General features: G+C 30.5%; 2 protein-coding genes across 4 annotated transcripts; both read left to right on the top strand.

The window, feature by feature from the left end:
- On the top strand, positions 2,107–5,921 carry LOC105171923 (photosynthetic NDH subunit of lumenal location 1, chloroplastic). Of its 3 annotated transcripts, none has more exons than XR_848619.2 (9): positions 2,107–2,240; positions 2,327–2,417; positions 3,559–3,660; positions 3,929–4,002; positions 4,081–4,203; positions 4,291–4,362; positions 4,562–4,658; positions 5,331–5,597; positions 5,669–5,921. XR_848619.2 is itself a non-coding variant. In XM_011093184.2 (9 exons), exons 1-8 carry the CDS (start codon positions 2,187–2,189, stop codon positions 5,432–5,434), a joined length of 717 nt encoding a protein of 238 aa, XP_011091486.1. In that variant the 5' UTR covers positions 2,107–2,186; the 3' UTR covers positions 5,435–5,477; positions 5,669–5,921. The 3 variants fall into 3 exon arrangements, 2 of the variants coding, with proteins under 2 accessions (XP_011091486.1, XP_011091485.1); XM_011093184.2 differs by having other exon boundaries at positions 5,331–5,477; XM_011093183.2 differs by lacking the exon at positions 5,669–5,921 and having other exon boundaries at positions 5,331–5,614.
- Positions 9,287–12,449, top strand: LOC105171922 (glutathione S-transferase DHAR2-like). Its single transcript, NM_001304412.1, is given in 6 exon segments — positions 9,287–9,401; positions 9,516–9,606; positions 9,724–9,867; positions 10,876–10,993; positions 11,111–11,251; positions 12,150–12,449. Coding segments are annotated over 6 exon segments (639 nt in total). The 5' UTR covers positions 9,287–9,343; the 3' UTR covers positions 12,237–12,449.

The following is a 15,267-nucleotide window of genomic DNA, read 5'->3' as shown; positions in this document are numbered from 1 at the left end:
CAAAGATAAAAGAAAAAGTCGACATTATGAAAAAAGGAAGGTATTAAAGATGGAAAGAAATCAAAAGAAAAAAGAAAATGTTAAACTTACCAAATCGATTCTAATGTGTAAATTACTGAAATGACTTTGATCAATTAATTTTAGTCATATAATAGGAATAGGCAAGGAATAAAGTAGTACTTTACCTTATCTACCTAAATAATATTGTATTAGTATAAATACCCTATTCATCGTTGAGAGGAGGAAGAGAAAAAAAAAAACTTGTATTGAACTCTATTCTTAATTTCTAATGGTGGTGAATTGCATCCCAAATAATAAAATTTAATTGATCTCATTTTTTTATTTTATTTTTTTTACTATAAGATAGTTTAGAAAGTGAAAACAATACAAACAAAACTTAAGTTAGTCTAATATTTGAAATAGATTAAAAATGTAACTTGAATGATATAAAATTATTAAATCAAAGTTGAACGAAATTCAAATGGTTAAGAAATTTAAGCAAAGTTAAATATATTTTCATACTAAACTTATTTCATTTTTATTTTGAATTTGTACTGATATCATAATTAATTAATAACGATTTATTAATTAGACAAAGTTAATATCATTATTCAAATTTCGATGATGATTGGACTTTTATTTTATCAATCGTAAACTCAAGAAATGCTATTAATAAATTAATTCAACAACATATTCTTATAATAAATTATGGAAAATACATAACAAAAAATACTTAATTTGCTTCTATAAATTTTATTTTTCGAGATAAACTTAAGATTTAACTTTTTGCAATCCATTAAAAAAAACACCCCAAAAAATTAATGGGTAAGGCTCTGACCCTATTCGATTTTTTAGATATATTACAAAAGGGCTCTATTGAGGTTTGCTTTAATTACAACTATGAAAAAATTATTTTTTTGTCCTTTAATTTTACCCCCTATTAATTTTAATTTTATAAGTGTGCATTTTATTTATTTAGTCCTGTAAGTTACATAAATGATGAAAAATAGTCCTCTAATTATCGAAATTTTAATTTTTGGCTGAAAAGATGACATGACAACTAAGTTGGATAGCTTTTAGGGGATTTTAATTCTATGTGGTTTTGAATACAAGTTAGAAGACATGTTGGACATATTTCGAAGAGGATCAAAATTAATAAATTTTAAAGTATATTATATGTATATTTATAATATATAAAAATCATATTATTATTATTTCTTTTAAAAAAATTACCTTCTCCCCACCCCACCCCACCCCACTCCATCTCCGTCCCCCCCCTCCATCTCCGCCCCTCCTCTCCAATCCTCCGACATTCACGCAGAGTGTGACCGCGATCGCCCAGTCACTCTCCTCTACAACGGCGGCCGCGATCTAATCGTTGTTGCTGCAAATTAAAAAATATATATATTAATTAAATTTATAAATATAGTTAATATTAAAATATAATAAATAATATAATTACTAAAATAATTTAAATTTAATTTTTTAATTTAAATTATAAAAATTTTAAATTTTAAATTTTTTTTGTTGGAATTTTGGCATTTAAATAATACCTAATCAACATTGATGTCCATGGGTCATTACACGTGGCTAAATTGCCCAAAATTCAACAAATTGTCGCCTGTCACTTGGAAATTTTTTGTTGATTTTCAAAATCACACCAGAAAATTATGTAAAAAATCATAATTCGGACAATTTGTTATCATTTTTGTAACTTATAAGGCTAAATAAATAAAAAATATACTTATATGGCTAATACTAATAGGAGGTAAAGTTAAAGGACGAAAAAAATAATTTTCTCTTACAACCATCGTTATTCCAAAAATTACAAATATCATTAGAATTGACGGTTGTTTAAAAAATACCCCTTACAATGGGCTGTCACGAGAGGATATTTGTTAGACAATCATTAATTTTAAGAATATTTATAATTTTTTAAATAATAAAAGAGTTTGTAAATGACAGATATCATAGGAGTTGGATGGAAATTATCTTATATTATAATTATTTTATTAGGTATAAACCTGGACAAAATAAAATCCATGAATTGACAGATTTACCCTTCCATTTATTTTAAAGACATCTATACAAATGACAGCTCTTTGTGGCCAGTCATAAAGTGCAGTATATATCCATAGCAAGATAGAGAAATCAACAAAGCTTGGGCTGTCAGTTAGTCTGCAGAGATGGCAGTTTCATCACTCTCACTCACCTTCATTTCAGAACCGTTAACAAAGAAGGTCATCTCCATTATTATTCATATGCCAAATCTTGTGTTTTTGCATATCAATTTGCTGAAATTTGAAGTGGTTCGATATTCTCTCAGTTACTCGTCCGCAGTTGGACGAGCTCAGCTGAGTGCGGTGCAGTTTCTTCGCATGGTGTTACTAAGTGCTCGAGGAGCGCTTCAGATAAAAGTACGAATTGATCTTCATTCGTGGTTATCTCTGTATTATGATCAATTTCGATTTTAGTAGTTGCTTTCTCGGTTGTTTTAGAAAGGTGATTGAATTTCACCAGCTGATATGATAGTTTTGTGTGGACTACCTAACGCATTTATGTTTCGTGGACGATGTGTTACTGTGATGAGACAATTTTAGTACTAATTTTCATGTGAAAATTGAAGAAATTGTGTGTCTCAGTGTGTGTGTTAATTGTGTGACAACTGACGAATTTCGTTACTGAGATCTTGAAACATGTCTTTGGTGTTATGGATGCTTTTAATTGTTTGAGTCAATAATAGAAATTAGTCCAGTGAAAATCTTATTTGAGGTGCTGGAATATTAGTCATTTGTTGGCTTACTTTCCAATTCACGGGCTACTAAACTTCTTTCTTGGTGTCTGCAACTTACTGACTTAGAGGCTGCAAGAGATAAACAGGCAATTTAGTTGATAATATTCTACATCGAATGTTTCAATTGTTCCAGTTTTTACGTAGTGCCAGCAAGCTTTAGACTAGCTTGTGTTTGGGTACTCTTAATTATGACTTTTATTTGAGTAAGAATTGATGAAAAATGATTCTAGGATGGATTTTTGTTGTCTTTGTTTGAGGCTTTGGACTCTGGAGTTCTGGAAGTGTTTAAAGATTTAGAGCGTGCGTTTGACCCATAAGACAATAAGGTCCTTAGGGGCGTGGAGTCTCCACCAACTGAAAACCTTCTCATACCTAAGTTGGCTAACGTTATGAGATCTTAAAAGTATCTGGACTTGTGCTGAATAGAGAACCTACATCTTTTGTTGTAAATGAAGTATATTTATAATTTTCGGCAAGGGTAGTCTTGATTGCTGCACTATGCTCTGGTGAAAAAGTGTGCACTAGGTGCAGTTGTGTCATATCCCGCGCTTCACATCCTGTATTATTATTATTATTATTATTATGATGATGATGATGATGATGCTGCTGCTGCTGTTGTTATTACTGCTATTATTTTATTGTTGTTGTAAAACCCATGCACATCAGGGATTTTTATAATTCCTTGGCACCAACTGTAGAGAACGCTAAATTGACAAATTAGCAATTCCATATCCGGAATAATTGTTTGTTTATTTTTGTAACAGCTAACTGTACAGTTTCTGGGAACTGTAGAAGGAGGGAACTTATACTTGGGATAGGAGCCCTGACTGCCAATTCATTACCTGCAAGCCCCCTTCTCGCAGAAGGTATTGGTACTTGGTTTGTAATATCTCCATGGCAAATGTTCTCAGTAACCTACTTAACTTGTATATTATCAACCATTCAATTGGTTGTATATATTTTCATTTACAACATGGTTTCACTTTACATTCTTTATTTCAAGCTTAAATCAAATTAATTCTCTTTAGTTCCATTACTTTCTACGACAAAAGATAGCAGTCATTTTTGCGTCATCCTTCAAGCTATTCATGTCTTGCTAGTTTGTGAACTTAACTTTATTATTTGGCCATGCAGGAAAACTAGAGAATTATCAAGTTTTTGTTGACAAAGTTGATGGTTATTCATATTATTATCCCTCAGACTGGAGAGTAAGTTCTACTAGCAACTGAGTTTGATAGCAAATAGCATGTTTCTAATCTTTCTCGACTCTGTAATTTCTATTACAGGATTTTGACTTCAGAGGTCATGATTCGGCATTCAAAGACAGATATTTACAACTTCAAAATGTAAGATTAAGTTTTATACCAACGGATAAAACTGATATCCATGATATGGGACCAATGGAAGAGGTGAATACAGTCATCTTTTGTTCTTTCTTTCATCTTGATAAGGATCCCATCAAAATCTCTAATAAGATTTTACTTTATTGCTATAAGGTTGTGGCAAATCTTGTAACAAATGTATACTCAGCACCAACTCAAGTAGCAACGATACTGGATATGCAAGAGGTAATTTGGGCTCCATGATCTGAAGTCTCATCTCTCTCTCTCTCGCTCTGCCTCTGTTGGGCTTGCATCTGTTTCTTGCTACTGTTACTCTGTTGGTTGCTTGTAAAACTTTTCGATGATGACCACCTATGTTCTTATTTTACTAATGTAGTTATAGGAAGAATAAAGTCATTTATCTGGGTCAATCTTCTGGGTGCAGAGAAACATGGATGGCAGGAACTACTGGACGTTCGAATACATACTCACGTCCCCAAATTTTGCTCGAGCAGCTTTTGCAACAATAGCAATCGGAAACGGTATGATAACTGTACCATGGCATCAGTATTGAAGGCATTTCTTAGTCAAAGTTAAAATCTTATATGAACAAGAATGACTGCTAGAGTTCTTCTGTCAAATGCTTTCCTTCATCTGTACACTAAGTTAGAATTATCCTTGTGTCTCTTGATATTGTGAAAATTCCTGCTTCATATCTTCCATGTTTCACTTCTATTTATTTTTAATACCTGCAAGAAGGGCATGTACATTAAAGTTTGTCATAAATAACACAAGTGAGAATGGGTAGGGGAACGAGGGCAAAGTGAAAACAATCAAGAGATTGTTAAATCATGACATCTTCTAGCGCATATATATATGATACTAATCTTGGTCGAGATAACATGATTATACATTGAAGAAGTGTAAAATTTCCAACTTTACAGTCTCTTAAGACATCATAGTATTGGGAGTCATTGTCATTATATCCACATATAAATTTTAATGAAAGAGACTGAAAATGTTCTTCTTCACACCAAATACATGAATTGCCATGAGCTCAAATGTGCTTTCAAAATGTGTAAGATACAAATATGTTTGGAATTTTTAGTTTCTCAAAACTAAAACATGTACTTGTAAAATATCAAGCCCAGTACATATACTTTTGCATAAGTAACTCGGATTAGCACTCCTTAACGATCTCTGCTTTTCTGCAGGAAGATACTACACATTAATCGTCGGAGCAAATGAAAGACGGTGGAGAAAAGTCCGAAACAAGCTCAAAGTGGTGGCCGACTCCTTTAAAGTGCTGGACATTTGAATGCTCTTGTGACCACAATCTTACACGGAGCTGTTGTTACCAGGTCTTTGCTCTATACATAACCAATGAATTCGAAAATGCGTGAACACAGACACGTCTGTTTTTGTAAATGATGATATATGTTTCCTTGGCTCTTCCTCTTTCGAGTCAGAAAGAATATGAGGTATATATTTTGATGTTTCTAGGTGCTTCCGACTATAAAACTGATAACTGATCTTTGCTATCTTCATGCAGGCAAGTTTTCATACTTGAGATTGTAAAACCGAAACTTCACTTTTCCATCTTCTTATAGTCCATTCGAAATTGTACATTCGCCAGGAGTTTGAGGGAATGGAGAGATGTGCATCTCTTGTTTTGTCTGGTAAGAAGGAAAGACAGGGAAAGAACAGGGCTGAGACAATCCCTCTATAAGAACAAATTTTCTGTCCATCTTGGTTAGGCCCGTTAATGGACGGGTATTGCCCTACCCGGATTCGAACCCAACAAATACCGATAGCAATTTTTTCATGCCCTACCTATACCCTAGCCTATAATATAATACTCATAGGTGCTTACAAAAATTATAACTTAATATTTATAATATTTAAAAATATAAGTAATTATAACAATAGGTAAGAGACCCTACCCTATTCCAGACTCCTTTCTTAGAAGAAGTTTCTAACATAATTTTTTTGAACAACTTCATCTAACTATTTTCATGTTAAATACAAAATTATCTTTATCAATATCTTATTTTATCTAAAAAGAATAAATACCATAGTCCCTTATGTTTGTGTTTAAAATCACTTAAATTTCTAATTTTTATTTTTTTATCTTAGCATCCCTAAACTTCATATTTTATTTCAAATTAGTCCTACTGACCACTTTCTGACAAAAGTCTAGCCAGAATTGCTTTTTCAGATTAGTCCCTTAAGTTTTAAAAAATATCATATTGATTCTTATTTTTTGTGGAAAAATTGCTCTAGCTTCCACCTAAAATGCTGGTTGTTGGTGCTTTTTTAAGGGTTGCTCCGTTGGTAGCCAACAACACACTAAGAAAAAAAATTAAAGCTAGAAAAGTTGAAAACGAGAAAAATGTACCATAGCACTGTGATGTTTACCCATCTAAAAACATCAATAACTTATTTACAAAATATGATATAACATCTTATAAAATGTACGAACTTATGCAATATTTTAAATAAACTTAGCAAAATACCCTCTAAAAACACAACCTTAAGACCAAAAAGAGCAGCAAAATATAAGCAAATCTCAAGATCTATATATGATTGTACAAAAGTAGTAGTAGTAGTGGTGCTTGATTTATATAATCTAATAATAGGGGGTGAATAGCAATTTACTCCTATGTGATATTAAAAATGAGCACATCATTCCTTTATGAAAATAAATAGCAATTTACGCTCCTATATTTTTTAAAATGAAGCAATTTACCTCTTTATACATGGAGGTAAATTGCTTCATTTAAAAATCATAAGGGGGTAAATTGTTATATTTTAAAGAATACAGGAAAGTAAATCACTATTTATTTTTTCATAAAGGAGATCATTTGCTCATTTGCAATATCACAAGGGAATTGCTTGTATTTTTTCCTAATAATAGGAGTTGTGATGTTCAAGTTGTGGTAGAGAAAGCATGGATATAAAGTAGAAATCTTGTGCACCATATTTGTGGGGAACATCTCAATAAAGGTGCATAGTTGCTGGAAGATAAAAGGCGACAGCCCAATAATTCGAGCACAAAAATTCCCTATGAAGGTCTTGTATTTAAATATTGAGTGCGTGAATTTGAATAAAAAAAAAAGGCTAAAATTTATATAATTCTCATCATGTATTTTAAAAAGTTCGCTAAAACTCTTTCTCTATTTTCTTAATCTAGCTCAATTGTGCCTCTTCGTTAAATTTAACGAACGACATTATTGCAGAATTGTGGATGTTCTTCACTGATTTAAATCGTAATAAGAGATTTATAGTTATACCACCAGTCCTGGCGCACTTGATGTGTGAATTTTAAAATTTATTTTATATGGTAATTTTTTTTATTATAAATAAACTTTTTGATTATTTATGTGAAAAATATGATTTAGATAGAAGTTTGATTAATAATAAAGTTGGAGATGATGGAAGAGAGTGAAACTTTAAATTTGAAACAAAAGATAAGTTATTGGAGGTGTAATTTATATACTAATTTATTATATTGATTTTTTATTTGTTTTGAATTTTATAATTAAGTTAATTATGAAATTAAATAGTTTATTAAATTAATATATAATATTTAATTTCATTAGCGTATTAAATATTGCTAGATTCTGAGTTGAAGTATTCCAACTAATTAAATTGTTTTGTAATTTGATAAAATAAAGTTTAGTCAAATTGCAACACTTTGGAATACATTCTCTATCCATCACATCAACATAAATATTCAATATTATCTTTCCTATGTACATAAAAATAAAATATGAAAAATATTCAAGTCCCAAAATTCTCCTACTTCTACTTTATGGAATTCTAGGATGAATAGTAATTTATTTGCCTGTGATACTATTGTAAATGAGTAAATTATCATTTTTTATGGAGAAAAATAAAATAGTAATTTATTTCTCTATATTTTTCAAAATGAAATAATTTACTGCGCTATGTCTTTTCAAAATGAAATAATTTACCTCTTTATACAGTGAGATAAATCGTTGTATTTTACAAAACACAAGAGATAAATTGCTTTATTATTTTTTTTTTGTATGAGGTAATTTGCTCATTTACAATATCACAAAGATTGCTTCCATTTTTCCTTGAAATTATTTATGAAATTACGTAATATATGGTTGAGGATATGTGAATTTTGAAAAGGGTTTGCCGCTACTATATGATTGTTGTCGGGTTACTTAGACCCAAAAGTTATAATCTTCCAAAGAAAACGTAATTTTCCGATCAGATGGTTCTGAAAGCAGCACAAAAACATATTTCAGAAAATACTATTATTATTTGCAATTTCTACAAAAGAGTAAAATAATTCTCAAACATAATTTTTGAAAATAAAATAAAATATTGGGTCTCAAGAATTTCCAAAGAATTCAAAATTGTATGCCAAAATTTTGCTCCCCTTTTCACACTCAAATTAGCTCAAAAGTTCATGATATTCAAGCAAAATGCATGTCATTAAAGTTTAGTGTATAGTTTAAAAAATTACGTTTAGTATTTTTTTAGGTTTGCTTCCATATAATAAATAGATATTTTAATTAGTTAAATTTTATCGAATTTGTTGATATTAAAAAATTTTTTGAATGGAATTCGACATTTACCTCAATTGAGTTATTGCAAACAATTTTTTCCTAATTAAACTATCATTTAAGGGTGAAGATATACCCATTCACGTGCATTAACGTGTGAAAATATTTAAGGTTAGTTTGACCAGTAATAAGTTAATTAGGGATAAATACGGATTTCAACTATTTTTTTATTTAATATCAGCAAATTTAGTGAATTTTGACTAATAGAGAGATTTATTTGTCAGACGAAAGCAAACTTCAGGAGTATTAGATGTAATTCCAATTACTCAATACTTGATTTAAATCAATTGATAAAAAGTTTGTTTGAATTTAATTTGTTAAATATATCAACTCCAACAAAAAAAATTATGAAGTTTTTGAGTTGAACTTAAAAATAGTAAAATATATTTACAAATATTTTATGGCAAAATAAAAGTTACCCAAACATAAAATATGGTCCAAGTTGAAAGTGGGAATCGGTTCTTGCACTCAATGCGTATGGAAGGGACCAGATTTCACTCTTTATGTTGCACTTATTGCGTATATATACACATCACTTGCCGTAGTGGTTGTAGCTCAACTTCAACACCCCACACTCTACGTTCGGCGAGACGATTTCACAAACACCAAACGCTCACAATCCGGCCATGGCTGTGGAAGTATGCGTCAAGGCTGCTGTAGGCGCTCCCGACATTCTTGGAGACTGTAATTTGCTGTTCTTTTCGACATTCCTCTCTTAATTGCAACCATAAACACACACAGGAACGAGACGAATTATGATCGTTTTAGTTTGGACTCATTACTTCTTTTTGACTCCAGGTCCCTTTTCCCAGAGGGTTCTTTTGACTTTGGAAGAGAAGAAAGTCCCTTATAAGCTGCATTTAATCAACGTTGACCAGAAGCCCCAATGGTAAACGCCTAAATGCTGCTGGATTCAGCGTCGTTGTAGTTTTCGGTTAATTGGTTTGGTTCTTTGAACTTTTGTGTTTGTTATGTAAATTCAGTCCTTTCCATTTGGGATTTTTAGGTTTTTGGAAGTGAACCCAGAAGGGAAGGTGCCAGTGATAAAATTCGATGATAAATGGATTGCAGACTCTGATGTGATTGTTGGTCTTCTTGAGGAGAAATACCCGAACCCTTCTCTATCTCCTCCTCCTGAAGTCTCATCTGTGTATGAATTCATTCTTCCCTCCTCCTTCTCAGAACTATATACATCTAGATATTCCTTGGAGGTGCTAAAATTTTGATGGAGCTTTTGCTGATGGAGTCTAATGATGATCTTGAATTTGGTGGTTTAAGTCACTTTCTTATTCATGTTTATTGTTTGAGGTGATGATTTAAAGATGGGTCTATGAATGGTTGTCTCATAGGCACATCTTTCAAGAAATCTTTGGACAAAATACGTTCGTGGACATTGAGAATTGTTTCAAAAGTGACTTTTTGTTTACTATTATGCTAAGTCTTTAATAAAGCAACTGGTTTACATTGGCACCTGTGTGAAACAGTTTTCTTTAAAACTTCTTACTGGAAATTAGGTATATTCAGATATCTTCTATTTGAACTAAATATTCTGACTGTGACTATCACAATAGATGTATGTTGTAGATTCTGAATATTTGTAACAGTGGACTAGTGTTGCCGAGAGCAAACTAATTAATCTGAGCCCATCATTGACCTATTAGTAGTTTATAATATAAATTGATGCCTAATGCATGAAAACTCCAAAAAATGGTCCTATGCTATGTAGGACATGGGCGGGACACTATGTCGGCTATAAGAATTGTTTTATAGCACATCAAGAAGAAAGTTTGACTTCAACATGGAACTAGGTGTGTCCAACATGCTATTTCACAGTTTCTGGTAAAATTATAAAAATATGAATGGTTTTAAGTTTTGGGTTTGTCTTTACTCCTTCAATTGAGATTTTGTACTGCTCTCTCATTTTATCGCCTCTCTGTTTCTCTAAAGAATCACCTCAACATATTAATCTAATCACCATTGGCAAGCATCAATGACCTTTAGACTTCAATTTATAGTATGCTACTTCAGTTTTTCACATTTGGCATGTTTAATTTTTTTTATCCATATATATACGTCTCATAGCTTTATATATGGATCATCATCTCCATGTTTAATGATGTGCTTACAGAACAATTTATCTTTTGACTTCCTGTCTTAGGGGCTCCAAAATATTTCCTTCTTTTGTCAAATTCTTGAAGAGCAAGGATCCTACTGATGGATCAGAACAGGCTCTGCTTGATGAATTGAAGGCATTGGATGAGCACCTGAAAGCTAAGGTGTGAGTCTTATATTAAGGACCCTAGACATTAAACATGAGATAAAGATTATAGGGCAAAAACAAGTGCATATTATCTGCATTTGCTCATGAAAGTTTCTTCCACATGTGTGATCAGGGACCGTATGTCAATGGAGAAAATATTTGTGCTGTTGATTTGAGTTTGGCACCAAAGCTTTACCATCTTGATGTTGCTCTTGCCCATTTCAAGAATTGGATTGTTCCTGAAAACTTGACCCACGTGCACAACTACCTGAAGGTATTATAACGTGTTATTCTTAATTTCTTTTCCCCTTCTGTCTTCCTCTCTTTTAATGCTCCAATTTTATGGAAGGCTCCCTTCCAAGTTACAACTAGATCAGCAAATCAACATAAACGAGATGTTTCGATATAAGACATAGAAGATTTCTCTCTTGGTTAAGAGGAGCTGACTTAGGACAGGTCAAGTAAGAAATGTATGGAAGATTCCGACTCAGGTGAACTTATGTTAGTCAGTCAAAAACAGAGGAAACTGGTTATAATAACATGTTTTAGTAAGTATTGCTCTACAGAAGCTGCCAGTCAAGCAAAATCAATAAAATATTTATGTTGTCTCAGTATTAATATGTTCGAAGACCAACCAGCTAACTTCTATCAATTCGAGCTAAAAACCATGGTCTATGTGCAAGAAGAGACATATGCAAACATTTGCCTTCAATTGTCATGTGCTGTGGAGCCCGCTGCAACAATGCTTTTCATACACCAGGGAAATTAGAGGCTGTTGCACTTTCTTTCTGATGATGTGAGATAACCTTTTCCACTGCCTTTAAACAACTTGAACGGATCATGCTATGGATTTCGGTTCCACCGCACAAACCAAAAGAAGCTCAAAAGCTCTTAGAATGTCAATAAACTCATCTGCAGGTCCAATCCTATCAACCAAGATATTTTTGAAGGTTTTCTTGTTATGTTATGCTCTGTGAATACATAGCACATGCAAAGCGTCGCAATATGGCAAGGAAATGATTGTTCATACGTATATCTTATGTGCAAAGTCCTTGTGCATATCTGCCAAAAGATGCCTCTGTTTGTGTAGTTGAAATGTGGAAGACCTTGAATTCTTAGTTATTACCGTCAACTTAAATTGGCTAATATGTCTTCTCCTCCTCACTTGGCAGTTGCTCTTTTCTCGGGACTCTTTCCAGAAAACAAAGGCTGCAAAGGAACACGTTGTCGCAGGCTGGGCACCCAAAGTTAATGCATGAACTTGTTGAAATTTACGTAGATCAGGCTATTACTCTTTTCCTGTGGCGAGTTTGCTGTGAAAATTCTAGAGTAATTTTTCTCAGCAATGCTCGCCCTGAATTATAATAATACATGCTTGTTGTATGTATAGTTTCTAGGGATGTATTTGATGCTGAGTCCTGATGGATTTGGCAAGGAAATAAGATTCCGAGGAGACTATCAATTTTATGCCTAAAAGTATTGGATGGTTGTGACTCTTATATCATCTTTACTAGATTAGATTTAATTCTTTTGCCTTTGCTATACTCAAATGTTCAATGTAGAATATATCAGGTAGTTAGATGCTTGACATAAATGAAGGGTATATATCAATTATAAATTATATACATTCAATGCCAAAATATTGAAATTAGCATAAATTTAGCGGTTATTAATTTGTTTAGACCTCACAGTAGTCGAGAGGTTGTGAGTTCGAGTCCTATGAATATGGGTATATGGTTTACTTTTTTACAATAGTGTCTAGTTTCTTTGTTTATTTTGAATATGTTTGTTGATTTAGAAATATTGATATGTTGAATTACGAGTCTGAATGGAACGAATGATATAGTAATAAATTGAATTTTATTTAAAATTAACAAAAAAAAAGGTCTTGTTTGGCCTTCACATTTGCGGTTCAATTTTATTCTTCCTACCACTTTCCCAAACCAAATTTCTCTCAAACGAAAAGGATATTTTGTTTTTTTCCTATTTTAAGTCAAATACGGGTTAATTATATCCAAACCTTCTTAAAAAACGCTAAATTATCAATTCTCCCCTCAAAACTCTTAAAAACTCATAGTTAGATTAGATTCGCCACGAAAATATTTTATTTGTAAAATTTAAAAATTGGAGGGTCTAAAATTACAATTTTACAACATATTTCTACAAGATCAGTATGTTGATTGGTAATATTTATATTTTACAAAAGGCGAATTTGTAATAGGTACAAGTCCGACTAAGAATCATTAAATTATGTACAATAATAATATCCGAGTCATAAATTTTGAGATAATTACATTTATACCTCTAAATTTATTGTTTTTTTATATAAATTATTCCTGTCTTCTCAAAAATTATAGAAATCACACCTAACAAGCCTTTAAAACTCCAAAATATCCTTATTGACTAAGTCAAACTTTAATTTAATTTTTCAATGACAGAAATGGGTGTTTTGTAATTTTTGAAAAATAGAAGGGGTGTAAAAGTAATGTTTATGGGATAAATGATATGAAACCCATATATTCTTTTTATTAGTATAGTTTAAATTTAAATTATTTAATTAATATATTAATAAAAATTAATTACTAGATTATAAATTCAAATTAAAAAATTATCACACTTGTATTTTTTAAATTCTTATAAAAATTTAAAAATTTATTTTTTATTTTGTTTATAATTAAATTTTATTAAGATTAATAAATTATAATTCAAAATAATATATGCAGTTTATATAAATTATTTTAGAATTAGTAAAATAAATAATGTATTTATCAAAAAAAAATTTAAGGTGTCTTTGTTTTATAAATTTTTAAAACTATTCCCCACCTTAAATCTATTTTATAAATCATCACATTTTCATAAATTTTTAAAAACACTAAAATTAAAAAATTATTTTTCCTCTATTTTTATTTATAATTAAATTTTAACTAAATCAGTAAATTATAGTTCAAAATTTTTATTTATGATTAAATTTAATCAAAATTAATAAATTATAATTCAAAATAATTTATTGAGTTTATATAAATTATATTAGAATTAGCAAAAAAAAACTGTTTATTAAAAAAATATTTTAAATTATTAAAATAACTTTTTTTAAAAATTATCCCTTCTTCCTAATCCTGTCGCTAAGCCCACCCTCAACTTCTGCCTATCCTCTCATTCCCACCGCCCCATTGCGGCCTCCGGCCTTACCCCAACCCAACCTTTTACCCTTCTCTGCTTTTATTGGCTATCAAAATATGTATATATAAATATATACATATAAATATGTAATTTATTAATTTTAATAAAAATTAGTTGTAAACAAAAATAAAAAATAAATCTAATAAGTTTAAGTATTTAAAATAGTTTATAGAAGTGTGGCAACTTTTCAATTTGAATTTATAAGCTAGTAACTAATTTTTATTAACAAAATTAATTAAATAATTTGATATTTTAGTTATTAAGATGTGTAAATTTATATACAGATTCAATAAAAAAAATTAATAAAATAATTTAAGTTTAATTAAAAATTAGTATAAATAATAATAAAAAAATATACGGGTCATATTATTTATTCTCATAAATATTATTTTATAAAACACTTTTAAGGAAAATTTTTGTTATTTAATAATTAAATTAAAATTTAACCTAATCAACGGGGCATTTTGGATGTTTTAAAAACTGTTGGGGATAATTTTTATAATTTTTAAAAAATAAGAATAATTTATATAAAAATAATAATAAATAAAAATTATAAATATAATTATTTATAATTTTTTTAAATTCAAACTGTTGAGCTGTACCCACGAAACTAATAATATTAAGATTTGAAGTTATTCAGAGTCGGAGTGTAGCAAATAGCGACATAATGAGTATAGTATCATAATATTTAAGGTGGCGTAGCAGAATCGTGCTCGTGTCATCTCGCACGTCTCTTCAAATCATACTGCACCTGCCCCATAACACGTCCACATACATCACGACCGCACACTGCCCTCTTATCATATCAAAATAAAGAGGAAAAATACAAATACACAGTATAAGCGTTTGAAGGGTCTTTGCGATTATTGCTTCCCTTTTTAAATTGTTTCCACAACTCTTACAACCTCATTTTTGGTTTTTTCTTCACCGCACAATATTTCTTCTTAAAAATTTTAAATTGCATTTATACCCTTAATTTATAAAGTATTTATACAAATTATTCATATCTTTTATATAATTACAAGAACCATTCGTAGTCGAAGCCTGCTCAAAATATAAACATAAATTTATAATTATATTTTTGGTTATAATTATAATGTATTTATGAAG

This window comes from Sesamum indicum, linkage group LG10 (assembly GCF_000512975.1).
Source record: "Sesamum indicum cultivar Zhongzhi No. 13 linkage group LG10, S_indicum_v1.0, whole genome shotgun sequence".
Taxonomy (NCBI): domain Eukaryota; kingdom Viridiplantae; phylum Streptophyta; class Magnoliopsida; order Lamiales; family Pedaliaceae; genus Sesamum; species Sesamum indicum.
The sequence above is the reverse complement of the archived record's forward strand: the minus strand, read 5'-3'. Positions and strand labels throughout refer to the sequence as shown.

Coding starts and splice junctions, on each gene's coding strand:
- LOC105171923 (XM_011093184.2), top strand. CDS start 2,187: ATGGCAGTTTCATCACTCTCACTCACCTTCATTTCAGAACCGTTAACA. Junction 3,661..3,928: donor AAGCCCCCTTCTCGCAGAAG/GTATTGGTACTT, acceptor TTGGCCATGCAG/GAAAACTAGAGAATTATCAA. Junction 4,363..4,561: donor CGATACTGGATATGCAAGAG/GTAATTTGGGCT, acceptor TTCTGGGTGCAG/AGAAACATGGATGGCAGGAA.